Below are 16,574 nucleotides of genomic sequence, written 5' to 3' on the forward strand. Positions count from 1 at the left end.
AGGAAGGGCCTGAGAGATGACCTAAGATGAGCACAGGAAGTAAATAGAAGTGAGGAGGGCGGTGAGAGACCTACAGCCATCTGATTTACTCCCACACAAGAGACAGGGAAGGGCGCTTGGAGCTACTCCCTCAGGAGAGGATGGGTGTTTCCAGGGCCTGAGATATTGGCTTCAGAAAGCAAGATTCCCAAATGAGAAATGTGTGCAAGATTGTGTCTGGGTGAGTCTTCAGGAAAAATTGGAGAATACCAGATTTAAACATGAGTTATGTTTTCCTAATGCTGGTAAATATGTGCTAGGCAAGCTATCACTGAGCTGTGTTCCCAGTTCAGATAACCATTGGATCTTAAAAAGATTATCTAGAAAGGAATGGCCACTAAGCTAGCAAACAGCAGGTGTTTGAACAGCACTGTTAGCCATAATGGACTGAAACCTACCTTTTGGCCTGGATTCTGTACTCAGGGTATACCTGGTGGTTACGTCTTGCCTGCATGGACGAGGCCCTGGGCCTGTCCTTGTGCTACCCCAGAGATAAAGTGTTTACTTACTTGTTTCTGTTGGCTTCTTAGGACACTAGCTGTGAGTCACTTGGTGGCTTGGTAATACAATAGGGGACTGGAAATGCATGTCAGTGTAGAGCACTTAACCTGTATGTGCAAGGCCCTGGTTTGGTCCCCAGTACCACAAGAAGGGGAAGGAAAGGGAGAATATGGGGGTACTCCAGACAGGAATAGTCTCTTGGAATTTTATACTGATTACTGTAGACCTATCACAAGTTATTGAAAGTAGTCACTAGCCGGGCAGTGGTGGCCCACGCTTTTAATCCCAGCACTTGGGAGGCAGAGCCAGGCGGATCTCTGTGAGTTTGAGGCCAGCCTGGTCTACAGAGTGAGCTCCAGGACAGGCACCAAAACCACACAGAGAAACATTGTCTCAAAAACAAAAAAGTCGTCACTAAAAGAACCAAAAAGTTGGATTTTTTAAACTTTCACAGAATAGTTCTTGAAACAAGTACTTATTTGTCTTACACCCACTTGATTAAGCAGAAAAACGCCTGCATACAAGTATAAAACGTGAAACCATATGGTGCGGTATTAGTGGATCTCTGTGAGTTCAAGGTGAGCCTGGTCTTCAGAATGAGTTCCAGGACTCTTACACAGAGAAACCCTGTCTTGAAAACCAAACAAGGGGGTGGTGGTGAGGTGGGGTGGAGGATGGAAGCAAGTACCAGAGTGCTTGACTGCCTTAGTGTGTGGAAGGAAGGACTCGACTGGGTTTTGCTCCCTAAGCTGAGCACCGAAGGAGGCTAGAATCTGAGAAAAAGCTTCTCAAGGTAAGGTTTCTAGGTGTCAGAGGTTACTACTCAAAGCTGAATTCAGCAGGAAGCCCTCATATACATGGAGGTGATGATCTACCTGAAAAATGAGAAAGGAACTTGGGGTGGTTGTCATCCAGCCTCTGCTCTCTCACACATACAGACAAACCAGTAAGTGACAGAGAATCCGCTGCAGGAGTAATACTTTCTATGACAGCCAACACCTACCTACCCATCCCAGTGTACTGGCTGGTCTAGAACTTGGAGCAGTCCTCCTGCCTTAGCCTCTGGGGTGCTGAGATTACACGTGTGAACTGAGCTAATGGCCGGCTTGCATTTTAGTCCTCATCAATTAAAACTTGTTCATGCGGAGTACACTGGAGTTGGTAGAGTGCTTGCCTGTCACACTCAGTCCCCAACACTGCTCAGCAGGTAAAATGGCCTGCTTCCAAGCCTGCCGACCTTAGTTCAGTCCCTGGGACCTGTGTTGTGAGAGGGGAACCTACCCCCCTCGGGCACATGCATAAAGACTAATAAAAATGCTTTCAAAGAATCAGGCAGCTACACACATTTGTAATCTGAGCTCTTGAGACATGGAGACAGGATGATCAGGAGTTGAAGGTCATCCTTAGCTAGGAAGAGAGTTCTGGGCTAAATGAGACTGTCTGGGGTTTATCTGCAAAACATCAAATTTTGTGGGATGTAACGCAAAACCTTAATTACAGAAAGACTGACAGCAGTAAACCCACCTGACTAGGGTCCATGCTTTTAATCCCAGTGTTTGAGAGGCAGAGGCAGGTGGATCTCTGAGTTGGAAGGCAGCCTTCTAGCTGGTGAGTTCCAGCTGGCACTGTGTAGAAAGACCTTGTCTCAAGAAACCAAGATAGGGAGTATTCGACTGGTTGTCATGGCCAAAATGAAGTTCAAACCCTTTGTGACCGAAGCAAGAACTGCTAACGGTATTTCAGTGCACCTTCTCACACTGGGGAAGATCATGTCCTCCCCACTTTCCAGAGAGGTGCGACAGAAGTATAGTGCTCCGTCTGTTCCAAAGGTGAAGAAGTGCAGGTTGTCCGAGGACACTGAAAGGCCAGCAGACTGGCAAAGTGGCCCAACTGTACAGGAAGAAGTACGCCATTGGGAGGCAGAGGCAGGCGGAGCTCTTGAGGTCAAGGACAGCCTCGCCTACAGAGTGAGTTCCAGGATAGCCAGGGCTACACAGAGTTCTCACAAGGAACCCTTCCCTCTCAGGCCAGCTCTCTTTGTGGATGAATAGCGAAGCTACTTGATTTGCTTGCTTGTAATTCATTCCCTTGTGGGGTTTTCCAGGAATCCAGCAGCTGTGCTAGGTTTCCAAGGTTTCCTTTCTGGGAAGGATTCCTTAGTCTCTCCTTCTGGAGTTCCTGCTGACAGCTGTTCTGGGGACAAGCAGTGGCTTCTCTGTCCTTGCATGTCGATCTGGGATGAGACTGGCTTACTACAATTTGTGAGTCAGACCCTCTGCTCCTTTCTCCGGGATCCTGCCCTTGATGCAGGCTTGTCCTTGCCTGCCGCTACAGCAGACTGCCTCAGGAACAGGGAGGCACCGTTCCTTCCATGTCGAGTTTAAGATCTGTCTTGTTAGTTACTGGTGTACACATGAACGTTGCCATGTTGAACTAAGCTGAGGTGAGTGCTGGAGAATGAATTCCAGAGAGCGGAACCTTCAGTTAGTTAAACTCTAGATTTCCTGAGTCAAGGTCACTTGAGGATGATTGACATGGAAAGGAGTTTCTGAGATTTAAAGCCGTTCCTAGCAACAGCTCTGACTGCATTGTGATGCCTCTGACTCTGCTCTCTTGTGACTCTGAGATCTGTTTTAGCAGCTGGCTGAGTTTAAAGACTACATGCTCCTCACTCCTCTGGAGAATTAAAATGGAGTGAATTGATAAAGCACACTGAGCTGTATCACTGCCTGGGGGGCCAGCCCTCAGCAGGGCAGAGCTCAGCGGGAATCCACAGTCTGTATGTACTAGTCGTCTTTATGGGGGGGAGGGGGGTTAAAGGAGAAAGACACACACACTCTGGATGGTTTCCTTCAGACCTTTTCTTTCTTCTGCATTCTCTATTCCTTCTAACCCATTTTACCTCTCTATTTTTCTTCCAGCAAAATCTTTCAGGCAATATAAAAGTCACAGTGCGGTTACATAGTTTTTCAAGTGAATAATTACAACGAATACAAATAAAAAACAGCATGTTTTCCATATTCCTTAACATAATTAAACATTTTACATATTACAAGTGAAAAACAAATTATCCCAAGAACCCACGTACATTCATACCCAAGCAGCTTGTTATAGATTAACAGTGTATAAGCAAGCAAGATAGTCCTCTCAGTTAGGACTTTTACTGGCAGGCTGTGTTTTACAGTTACAAAGAAAGGACCAATCACTTTATTACTTATCTTAAAAGGTAATCTTAAAGGAATCACAAGTCTAAACTTTATTACATATGAAAAAGAATCAGTCAGCTCTACTTTAAATCTTTATGATACATACCCAACAATAGTTTTTTGTATCAGGAGATTGAGGGCAGAAATGGGTACAAGAAATTAATCATCACCTTTGGTCATCAACCAATCCTAGCAAGAAAGGAATGTCAGCTAGTGATATTTTGGCTGCATTGTTCTTGTTCCCTGACCTTAAAGAGTTCCTCACTCAACTATGTGTCTTTCTAAAACCTTGTCTTCCTGTGTTTTCACCTCAAAGCTATTGGACAAAAACATCTTAGTATAACTTTAAATTATTTTCAAAGCTTTGTTTCAGCTGTGATGCACTCTGAAACCTGTGAACACATCTCCCAACACTAAGGTTAAAAGAATTTAAGCTAGCTGGGCTAACTGAGACTCACTTGTTTTTATTAATCATTAACCTAAGCCACAGTCTATGTGGTTCTTCAATAGAAGCTCGTGTGTTCTAGCTGTGTGACACTTTGTTTTATTTTATTTTTTTATCACCAAAACTGTTTAGACTAGCATTATTATTATCATTTAGACAGTACAGCTTAGGAAGAAATCATCTTCATAATCACAGGTAAGACTGCCCAGTAGAACAGGATGTATCCAAGAGATAAACACCACATTACAGGCAGTGGGGATCTCCCCACACCCATTCACACCATGCCAGATACCAAAGAAAGGTACAACAAACATGTGAAGGCACAGCAGAAACTGGAGTCTGTGGTCTCAGGAGGGATTGATTCCCCTCCTGGTGGGCTGACACCTGAAGTCAGCTGCAGCCTGCCCCTCCTCTGACACGGCCACGTGCAGGGCTGACTTAGGACTGCCTTCTGCTTTTGGTTAATCTCTTCTCTGTCTTTGAGACAGGTCATTACTATGTGGTCCCAGCTCATTTCAATTCCTGATCAAAGCAATCCTCCTGCCTCAGCCTGCCAAACTGAGCCTGAAGGCATATAGCACCACACATGGTTAGATATTGCACTTTTAACCTGGACAGGGGTGGTGTGGTGGCTCCTGTAATGCCAGCACTTGGGAGCCTGGGAGAGTCTACACAGTTACAAGAGGGAGGGCAGTAGAGACTGTCTTTGTAAGGCACTCTCATTAACAGAGTTTTGTTTTTTAACAGAAAAATTTTGAAAGACCTCTCTTCTGAAGATACACGGGGCAGAAAAGGAGACGGAGAAAGTCCTGGTATTTCCGCTGTCACGTCTATGTCTGTTCCAACCCCCATCTATCAGACCAGCAGCGGACAATACAGTATGTATAGAGATGGTCCCATGTATGGTAGACACACAAAACTAACCTGTGGAAAGACATGTCTACAGAAAGACTGCCATTAGTAACGCATGTGCATTTCTACATGATCTCAACAACTTTGTGAGATAGGAGTTGACCATGGGTGAAGGAATAGAGATTTAGAAAGGTAGATAGGTTTCCCCTGGTATGGTGGGCAGAGCCCATTATCCTATCACTTGGGATACTGAAGTTCAAGGTCAGCCAGGACTCCATAGTTTGTGGAGGGGGGAAATCCTATGTACAAGTGCTCTTTGGGTCCCTTATGTCTGGGACCTTAATAATGCTGGTGGAAATTAATATTACTTCTGTATTAAAAGATTAAACAGGAAAGTTGTATTTTCAGAAAGACCTAAGACTTGGATGCAGTGGTAGCATGCACCATGAGCAGTGCTGGGCTGTCAGGGTAGAGAGCCACGCTGCTGGCTGTGCTGGGACTCCCAGCCAGGCACTAGTGTGGATGGACAGGGAAGTAACAGAACACAGCATGTCTGCCACAGTCCAAGGTGTGCATGCCCCAGCCAGTGTTGAGTGTAGTCTGGAGCTTGAGCTCACACTCGTGTTCTGCCTAGTCATTTAGGAAATGAAGTGCTTTCATTTGTTAAAATGACATTTAACAACGTTAACAGATAATGAACTCAGTACCGTTGTTTTTGAGACAGGATTTCTGTGTGCCTCCAGCTGGCCTGGAACTAACAGACCAGCCTCCCTCTGCCTCTGAGATTAAAGGTGTGTGCTCCCACAGCCAATGCTTCTAAGCATACTTATATGTCTTTCATAATATTGGGCATATGCTTTTCCATCTCCTAGATTTCCCCATACTTTCTTGTTAAATTGTTGGCACACCTTAAGACTATCTACCACTAAGAGCTTAGGAAGGACGGAACTCAGAGGGGTATTCCAGCTCCTCCCCTCTAGCACCTGCTCAGCTCATGAGTGATGCCATTTACGTGTAAGCTTTTCTCCTCGATTTTCCTGGCCAGTCGTCTATCAATCACTTTGGGAGTTTTGATAAATGTTGCTATGTAAGACCATTCACAAGTCTGCTTGGCAGTCCCAGTCTAGCTGGACAGGGAAGTGCTTGACTGCCTACCATATACAGTCCGAGGGTCAGTTCCCAGCACCAAGAGAAAATGCTAGTAAGTCTGACTGGCCCTTTCATAAAATGTTAAAGTATCAACTAAACTGGGTAAGGTGACCCATATCTATAATCCCAAACTAGGAAGGCAGAGGCAGGAGGTTCAGGATTTCAAGATCATTATCGGTTATGTAGCAGGTTCAGGGCCAGCCTTGGTTAAAGGAGGCCCTCTAAAACCAAATCAAACTGTACACGGATTAAATTGTCAATTAAGACTCGTGCTCCAGGCCCCACAGTGGGCTTTCTTTTCCACCTAGCGTAGTAAGTGTCCCAGGCCTAAGGACTTCGGTTTCTGGCCACAGACTTCTGTGTACCTCTAGCCCACACAGCTTGTTTTAATTCACGTCTTTGAGGTTGTTATTCCTGGTTGGCCATTTCCTCACGCAGATAGTCACATGCTAACCTCATTCCTATTTAAGCATCACTTAAAGGGACAACTTTTTTTTTTTTTTTTTTTTGAGACAAGGTTTCTCTGTAGCTTTGGAGCCTGTCCTGGATCTCACTCTGTAGACCAGGCTGGCCTCGAACTCACAGAGATCCGCCTGGCTCTGCCTCCCAAGTGCTGGGATTACAGGCACTTTTTTTTTTTTTTAAGGCTGACTTATTTGTGCATATATGCACACAAAGAGGCTAGAAGAGGAAGTCAGGTGTACTCCTCTTTTGAGCTCCACCTCTTCCTTTGAGCCAGGGTCTCTCCCTAAACTTGACATGGATGGCAAGCTCCAGCGATCCTCCTGTTTCCACCCTCTTTAGAACTCGAGGTGTGCACAGGGCACCTGACTTACTCTATGAGCAAGGCTCTTGGACTCTGGTGCTCCTGATTGTGCAGCCAGCACTCTTAACCAGTGAGCCAGTCTCCAGCTGTGGGGCAGCTCTTTAAAACACAGTCCCCGTGCGCACTCAGTTCTGGACATGGGGCTGCAGAAGTGACGGTGTGGAGGCTGACACTGGCTTAGCTAAAGCCGAACGTACGCTGTTGGGAACACTTGTTTCACTGGCACTGCCAACACGCAGACTGTTAAAGGCAGCAGCTCGGAAAAGGAAGCTCGGGCAAATATGCCAAGTGCTGAGTGTGATAAACACAACTGCAAACTGGTGCTTATGTCTGATAGCCCAACACAGTCAACCTGCAGCTGTAAGTGTTCCATACACGTATTTGATACATGTTACTATCAGTCCATATGAGAAGGGCAGGGTGTGGTGGGTACTTCAAGGTATGAAGAGCAGACACCTCTATCCTACAGTAAATAAACTAGAACAGCTAATGAGACAGTTACAGACGTTTGAGAGCCAGAATGATTATCTGTTGCACAGAGAAGAAATTGAGAAAACTTGCAACTATTATCTCAAAAGGACCCTCTGTCTAAAATCGCTTTCTTGAGTCATGTACTGAGGTATGTGCAAATCTATGAGCATATGGTGGAGTTGAGTAGATGCTTCTGGGAAAGTCATTTCAGTTACAACACTGCAGTACAGATAGCTAAGTTGTGACTTCCTGGTAGCCAAAGTCTGAAAGGGAAGCATTACTTAGTTTGGATGTGAAAAGGCACAGGCGTGAGGTCAGGTGTGTCACGGAAGAGAGCAGGCACACAGGTGCTTTCTGACTTTATTGTCACTAGGTAGTGAATGAATACATCTTTTTTTTTTTTTTATTATTGTTGATGGCTGGTTGGCTGTTTTCTTTTTTGAGGGGTGTTTTTTGAAATGTTTCTCTGTGTAGTCGTGGCTGTCCTGGAGCTCGTTCTGTAGACCAGACTGGCCTCGAACTCAGAGATCACCTGCCTCTGCCTCTGCCTCTGCCTCTAGAGTGCTGGGATTAAAGGTGTGCACCACCACGGCCTACCTTCAAACCTACTTAAATGTTTAGTTGGTTTTGGGTTTTTTGTTTGTTTGTTTTTGCCAGAGCTGAGGACCGAACCCAGGGCCTTGTGCTTGCTAGGCAAGCGCTCTACCACTGAGCTAAACCCCCAACCCCAAATGTGTAGTTTTTATTCCCTTCTTTGAATTACTGTATAGCCTTATAACTAATTTTTTCTGTTTGGTTCAAGTTGCCATTGCCCCAAACGGAGCCTTACAGTTGGCCAGTCCAGGCACGGATGGAGTGCAGGGGCTGCAGACACTAGCCATGACAAATTCCAGCAGTGCTCAGCAAGGGACAATCCTCCAGTACGCACAGACTTCGGATGGACAGCAAATCCTCGTCCCGAGCAACCAGGTGGTCGTGCAGAGTAAGTGTGCCCGACCTCTGCAGACATCTCCACGTCCTTTCTGGACACCTCGTGTGTAACTCCCTGTTTTGGCTCCACAGCTGCATCAGGAGACATGCAGACCTACCAGATCCGAACCACACCGTCCGCCACTTCACTGCCACAGACTGTGGTGATGACTTCTCCTGTGACTCTTACATCTCAGACAACAAAGACCGACGACCCCCAACTGAAAAGGGAAATACGGCTGATGAAAAACAGGTAGGTCGATTTCCAGAGTGGCTGAGGTTCTGGGTAATCAGAAAGGAGGTGTGGGGCAGCGTTGTATGTGTAGTAGGTTATGTCTAGTTCATTCCCAGGGGATCAGTGAGTTCATCTGTGAGTCTCTGCAGTAAATGGCCTGTCACCTAGAGTTCTTCAGTTTTACCACAACCTTTCAAATAACCTTGTTTAGAGCTGGTGAGATGCGTCTCTGATTAAGAGCAGCTCAGAGCAATGGCTGCTCTTCCAGAAGACCCATATTCAATTTCCAGTACCCATTTGGTAGCTCCTAACTCCAGTTCCAGGGAACCTGACGTGATGTGGCCTCTCTGGGCAGTGCACACATGTGCAGACATACATGCAGGCAAACACCTAAAGTTGAAATGGCTTTTGTTTTGTTTTGTTTTGTTTTTCTTTTTTTCTTTATAGTTTATTTATTTTATTTATAGTTTTTTTGTTTTATGTGCATTGGTGTTTTGCCTGCATGTATGTCTGTGGGAGAGTGCTGGATCCACTGGAACAGGAGTTACAGACAGTTGTGAGCTGCCATGTGGGTGCTGGGAACTGAACTCAGGACCTCTGGAAGAGCAGTCGGTGCTCTTAACCACCGAGCCATCTCTCCAGCCCCCTTTTTCTTTTGGTTTTTCAAGACATGGTTTCTCTGTGTAGCTTTGCGCCGTTCCTGGAACTCGCTTTGTAGACCAGGCTGGCCTCGAACTCACAGAGATCCACCTGCTCCTGCCTCCCGAGTGCTGGGATTACAGGCGTGTGCCACCACCGCCCGGCCTGAAATGGCATTGTTAAGCAAAGCTATTCAAACAGCATTTTTTAATTAAGCACACCCTAGAGATCCTGTGCTGTGGTTCTAGCACAGCAAATGCCAAAGGAAGCAAGCCATGCAAGGTGCAACTGCTGTGTGTGCTGTTCTTGAGCCAGTGAGTGTGCTGAAAAGACAAGATACAGACTGATACTTGTCAAGCTAACACCTTGCTAAACAGTACCACCATCACCTGAGCCTTTAAGGTGTAGCATGTCCCCCTCCCCCGCCCCGGGTGTCAGTGGCTGCTGTTGGTGACTCTGCTGCTTGCTGAAAGCTGGTGTGGAGAGCAGTGACTTGTGACACTTCCTTTCCCTAATAATTTCTCTGTACCATTTTATGCTGGTGGTAGTGTTTTCTCCAAAGTAGAATTGGTCACCTCAAACCCCGCCTCCACCTTCCGTAAAGCTAAAAGTCCATGTAGAATCATGAATCCTGTGTGATTTCACACGTCCTTCACCAGTGGATTCAATGTTTACTTATCCATATGAAACAGCTTGTCTCTCAAAGTTTTTAATTTTACCAAAAGATGGTGGTAGGGGCTGGAAACCTAGCTTAGCAATTAGGAAGACACACCACTTTTTTGTTTGGTTTTGTTTTTTCAAACATGGCCTCATGATGTGTTAGCCCTAGCTGTCCCAGAACTCACAGAGATCCACCTGCCTCCCAAGTGCTGGGATTAAAGGTGTACACCACTAACCCAGCTGTTCTTTTAGAGGATCCAAGTGTCATGCCCACCATCCATGTTGGATGGATGTAACTCCAGCTCCAGGGGATTTGACACCTTCTGGCCTCCGAGAGAACCTGCATGCAAAGAGAGATTGTAGCAGTTGACACATCTTCAGACTCTGCCTCTTTTGGTTCTGTTCCCTTGAGTTTGAGGTTTTGTTTCTATTTTTGGTGTTGAGACTCAAAAACTCTAAACTTCACACTTGCTAGGCAAGCACCCCTGTCACTGAGCTGGACCCACCAGTCCTTAGAACAATTGTTCTCAACCTGTAGGTCGTGACCCCTGGGGGGGTTCAAATAGCCGTTTCACAGGGGTTAGCCAAGACCATTGGAAAACAGTTATTTACAGTAGCAAAACTATAGCTATGAAGTAGCAATTGAAATCATTTTATGTTTGGGGGTCACCACAACATGAACTGTATATTAAAGGTTCACAGCATGAGGAAGGTTGAGAACCCTTGCTTTATAGGAATCTTCAACTAAGTTTCTGAAGCCCTTTGAACTCACTCACACGGGGGTGGGATCAACTCTCAGCTCCTGTTCATTTTTCCAGAGAGGGTTTCTTTGTTTAGTCCTGGAACTCACTCTGTAGCCCTGGCTACCCTCAAACTCACAGAGACCCGCCTACCTCAGCCTCCTGAGTGCTGGGATCAAAGGTGTGCACCACCACTGCTCAGAGTTTTAGTTTTACTTTCTTGTGTGACAGTGCTCATGATGTCAGGCTTTGAGTTCCTGGAGCTGGAGTTAGAGATGCTGGGAGCTGGGTTCAGGTCTGCTCTTACAGCTGAGCCACCTCTCTAGCCTTGCCACTTTTTTTTTTCTTCCTCAAATGTGTATAGACGTTTTTCGTGAGTATATCTGTGCCTGGCACCCACAGAGGCCAGAAGAGGGTGTCAGATCCCCTGAAACTGAAACTATAGAAGGTTGTGAGCCACCAGTGGGTGCTGGAAATTGAACCTGGGATCCTCTGCAAGAGCAACCAGTGTTTTTTGTTTGTGCAGGTTTTGGGTTTATTTTACTATTTTTAGGTGTGTGCTTTTGCCTGTGTGTATGTATGTATAGTACATGTATGTCTGGTGCCTACAGAGAGCCTCTTGGGCTGGAGTTACATAGACAGATGTAAGCTGCCATGTGGATGCTGGAACCAAACCTGAGTCACCAGGAAGAACAAGGAGTGCTCTTAAGCCCTGAGCCATCTCTCCTGCCCCCGTTGTTTGACTTTCTTACCACAGGAATGGCCCCTTTCATGGGCCTACCTCTGCATCCTCCCCCGTCACCTTCCAGATGGAAGAGATCCGGGCCTTCTCTAGAGCAGACCTCAGATGACGGGAGCCTTACGGCTGCTTTGATCTGGGCAGACCACGGAAACTTTGAGCCTGGAGTCGCCCTTTCATTCATTCTGGCTGGCTGGCTGGGAGGTCTTGCTCTGTCCTGACTTAGCTTTCACCAAGCACGAAGGTCACTATAGGGTTATAAGAGGCCTGACTTCATATACATCTTCAAGGAGAGAGTGAGAGACAGGCAGAGCCATTTGAAGAGTCAGAATATACACTACATTTCTCAGAACTTGCCATCTTAGGTGGGCAGTTTGGGACTCCAGCACACGGTTAAAATGGAAGCATCAAGGGCTGGAGAGATGGCTCAGAACCATCTGTGAGGAGATCTGGTGCCCTCTTGGGGCACGCAGAGAGTACACTGTATATAATAAATGAAGAATGGTAAATCACAGATCAAGATGGTTCAGCAGATAGAGAGAGGTTCTAGTGTGGAAGCCTGGTGACCTGGAGGTGGAGGGAGAGAGCCAGCTCCACACAGCTTTACCTGTGCGCACTTCCATAAAATTGTTTTAACTCAATCACCATGAAACATTTACCTCCTCCTTAAATATATTTTTTTCATTTGTCTGTATAGCCCGTGCTGGCTGTGCAGCCAACAGTGACTTTGATCTTGTTCCCACTTCCTGAGTCCTATCAGAGTGGAGACTTATGTGGTGCTGAGGATCAAGCCCAGGGCTTCGTACATGCCAGACAAGCACTCCATCAACTGAGCCATGCCCCCGTCCCTTTAAATACATTTTAGACATATTACTACATTCACTTTCATAGATCAGGCATGAAAACGTGCTTCCTGGAGAGAATGCATATATAACGGGCAACTTTATGTGCTGTGTGCAAGAGGAGAAGGACAGGGACCAGGGAGTTAGGAATGTGACAGCCTAAGCCGAGTCACAGATGAGGGAGGGCTTTAAAGTGTGGCTGGGTTTTTTCAGCTACATGTGCACACGCGCACACACACACACACACACACACACACCCCGAAGTTAATGTCTTTAAAAAATAAAAATTAGCATGAAAGAATCGTGTGGATACATATAAGTTTAATTGAAAGTAAAACATATCTTTACTAAAACGTGACAGCAAGGATTGCTATCATTTGCTTGTCTCTCTGAATCCTTTGGTAAGAAGACAGACACTATTTTGGAGGTGAAGAGATGAAGTAAGATAAATGAAGTGCATATGTAAACAGAAGAAAATTGGTGAGGGTTATACCTAGAAACTCCAAGAAAGGGTCTTACAGAGTTACAGGAGTGCTTGTTCACATGTGATCCCCAGTGTCACACACAACCAGGTGTGGTGCAGGCAGGAGGTGGAGGTAAAATTCAAGACGTTCAAGGGAGGTTTGAGGCCAGCCTGGGCTGCATGAGATCCTGTCTCAAAAAAGATAGGGCTTTATTTCTCTCCTCACAAGATGACCAGCTAAGTACAGTTTTTAAAAATGGATGAAATGTATGAGCTGCCTCTTTAAAATAAGTGGAACCTGTAGGAAGGAGACAAAGAATCTACTGAGGTTAGTGATGAACTAGACCCTCAGGGTTTCACTATGCAGCTGTTGATGTCCTGGAATTCACTCTGTAGACCAGGCTAGCCTTGAACTCACAGAGATCCGCCTGTTTCTGCCTCCTGGTGATTGAGATGAGCCACCCCATCCAGCTGTGATCCATGTCTTATCTAGTTTTTGATGTGCTGAAGAGACAGGAACAGTCTTGGAGCTGCTGTGCTGGGGCACTGCATAGGTGACATTTCATTAGGTCACTACACTCAAAACTAAAAATGTCACTTAAAATGAGTTCTATTGCACAGCTCCGACAAATTCCAAACATTGAACTCTCACAAATATATATAGAGAGAGGTGGGGTGGGGGGAAACTAGCTAGTCCTGCCTTGTAGCCAGAAGGTCGGCCCTTGGGAGGTGAAAGCCTAAGTCACTGCTGTGAGGCCAGCCTGAGCCACAGAACGATTCTGTAATTCATCCCACTCTGCAGAGCAAAATAGCTTTAGGCCTGGCACATGCTGTGATCTTGGAAGCCAGCTGGTGCTACATAGCTCAACTTTGACACCCCCCCCCAAAAAAAAAACCAAACAAACACAAAAAATAACCCACTTAATGTATAATGTGTGAAATTTAATACTTTAATATAAATATACATAATTTTATAGCCTGAGTATAGGAAAGGATTTCCAAAACAAGATAGCTTTCAGGGAAATTAGTGTAATTATTAATGAATATGACCTCATTAAAATGAGAACCTTTGAGCTGGTCATTGAGATACATACCTTGTCAGTCTCAGCACTTGAGAGGTAGAGGCAAGATTGGGAGTTCAAGGCCATCCTCAGCTACATGACACTCATAAAACCAAAGGGAAAAAAGCTGGAAAGACAGCTTGGTGGTTTAGAGCACTGGCAGCTCATGGCCATCTGTCACTTTAGTCCATGGGGAGCCTCCCAAGAGCACCAGGCACACAGGTGGTGCACAGACATACATGCAGGTAAAACACCCATACACATTATTTTTTTGGTGATTTTTGAGACAAGGTCTCACTGTTTAGTTCTGGCTGTCCTGAAACTCACTGACATTTGCCACTATGCCCAGCACATAAATAATAATTTAAATTAATGGGCAAACTATTAAAAATCAGGTGTCAAATTGGGGAGTAGTAAAGTAGAAAAATAGGTAAGGGGTTGGTGTGTATAATGAACAGAGGTGTCTTAAGAAATTACAACACGATGCTCTGGCTCGGCCCAAATGGGCATCTGCAGAGCAGCAGCTCCAGAGGCTGCTCACCAGGAAAGACTAAGGTGCATCTCATGGGCCTTCCCAGCAGGGGTCAGAGCTGACAGAATGCTGTTACTGACAGAGTTGTCCTGATGAAGAAGGCTTGCACTTTATGTAAGAGAACTGTAGTGGATACAGCAGAGAACTAAAGAAAAGGGAACACAGGCAATCTGTAAAGAAGAAATTGCGCCAGACCTTGTGTGTGCATTTGGGGATCTGAACTGAACCATTGAGCTGAGGAGCCTTTGCAGTGACTAAGGTGTTAGCACAGTGCAGCACGGTGCTGCTGTACCTGCCTGAGATCCTCAGGGCCAGGGGAGCTTCAGTGAACACGTCCAGTGGCCCTGCAGGAAAGACACTGAGAGGGGCATGGATACGTGTCACTGGGTGCCACTTCGGCTAAAGAGGCAGCTCAGTGGTTAAGTGCACTGACTGCTCTTCCAAAGGACCAGGTTGATTTCCAGCACATACACATACGTACGTACGTGCATACATGCATACATACATATTCCTCCAGATCCAGGGGATCCAGCCTCTCTCTTAGCCTCCATGAACACTTTCAAATGCTGATACACAGAAAATAAATCTCAAACTAAAATATACATAAAATCTTTTTTAAGAAAGTTTGTGGGGAGCCAGACACACTAGTATTCTTTGTAGCCTGAACTACATAATGCGAGTCTTAAAAACAGGGAAAAAGACTGTGGTGAAGACATGTGTCTGTAATTGCCACAATCAAGAGGCTGAGGCAGGAGGTCTTGAACTTAGGTCTATCCTAGGCTGCAGAGCAAGCGCTTGTCCAGAAAAAGCACTAATTAGGAGCTGACTCAAACTTTAGGGCCGGGTGACAGGATAGCAATGGCCTGGTGGAGAGCTGACCAGGAGGTTGAAGGCTTGGAGGACAATGGAGTTGTCTCTCAATGGGGCTTTAGACAAGTGTGTGTGTTTATCAAATTATCACTCTGTGTGTCTATAAAAGCCAGAAATGTCTGATACCTCCCTCGCCCCCAGTGGAGTTTCAGCTACCCAACATGGGCACTGGGGACTGAACTACTGAGTCATCTTTCTCCTGGATGACATCTTAGGTTTTCAAATGGGAGTCAGGGGTAGTGGCACGTGCTTACAGCCCCAGCGTTGAGAAGAGGATGAGGCCAGCCTGGGCCACACAGTAAGACCATGTCTCTAAACGGTCGGAGCCCCTCCCGTCGGTTGTCCTGATGTTTCCGTGCTTGTGTCTAGAGAAGCTGCCCGAGAATGCCGCCGGAAGAAGAAGGAGTACGTCAAGTGCCTGGAGAACCGAGTCGCCGTCCTGGAAAACCAAAATAAAACTCTCATAGAAGAGCTAAAAACTTTGAAGGATCTTTATTCTCATAAAAGTGTTTGATTCTCTAAAGAGAAAGTATTTTTATGGACTTGCTTTAAAGTGAGGTGGATTTCTTTTTAGTGGAGTTTTATAAATTCAGAGGTCAAAGAAGCTACTTTGTATTAGGTTTTTACAGCGTGAAGTTGACAGAGGGTGAGTGGAGATGAGCAGGAGGAAGCTGCTGCCAGGACTGGAAGATGGGGGAGACTCCAGGAAATGGACTTCAGCGGTGGACACTTAGACGGCGTCCAGCCAGAAGCGGCGGCAGCGGCAGCGGCGGCGGCAGCAGCTTTGGTGAAGAACCCACTCCCTCTGAGTTTGTGTTCTTACTGTTGGTTTCCGAAGATTTGCCTTTTCATTTGTCTGTGTGGGGGTGTGTGTGTTTTATTCCTGCCAATAAATTCTAAATTACAAATGTAAAAGAAAGCATAATACGTTACTAAGTATGTAAATTATGTGGTCTGATTGTTACTTGTCAGATTGTCAGGTGTGTTAAATGAGTTTTAATAGTTGCTTTTGTTGGACTTGAGGGGTTTTGAGAAGTGTTCTAACAGGCGAAGGGCATAGGATCTGAAGATGGTGATTTGTAACATTTTTATCAGAATGGAAAATTTGACAGTTTTAAATAGTTGATTTTTGCTTCCGGAAGGTAAGGGCAATTTTTCACAAGGATATAATAATTTTTTTAACTCTCTAATCCTGTATGCAGTTGAAGAGCATTACTCTTTTGTGCTTTAACAGAATGAAGTGTTTACAAATGCCCTTAAAATCTCTTAAATAACCTGAAGATGTACACCAAAGCTTCCCGCGAGGGTTTATAATCATCTTACTGTAGGTTTGTC

The 16,574-nt window shown here is 45.6% G+C and overlaps 1 protein-coding gene across 6 annotated transcripts in view; it reads left to right on the top strand.

The window, feature by feature from the left end:
• The window catches only part of Atf1 (activating transcription factor 1), a 37,733-nt gene extending 21,722 nt beyond the window's left edge, over positions 1-16,011 (top strand). For 5 of the 6 annotated variants that reach the window (XM_036208022.1, XM_036208017.1, XM_036208019.1 and 2 more), the window contains 4 exons: positions 4,939-5,069; positions 8,292-8,471; positions 8,552-8,711; positions 15,609-16,011. In XM_036208022.1, the coding sequence (XP_036063915.1) occupies positions 4,939-5,069; positions 8,292-8,471; positions 8,552-8,711; positions 15,609-15,753 (616 nt within the window). In that variant the 3' untranslated portion in view covers positions 15,754-16,011. The other variant, XM_036208020.1, reaches the window with a different exon arrangement.
• The last annotated feature ends 563 nt before the right edge of the window (positions 16,012-16,574 follow it).

This window comes from Onychomys torridus, chromosome 16 (assembly GCF_903995425.1).
Source record: "Onychomys torridus chromosome 16, mOncTor1.1, whole genome shotgun sequence".
Lineage (NCBI taxonomy): Eukaryota > Metazoa > Chordata > Mammalia > Rodentia > Cricetidae > Onychomys > Onychomys torridus.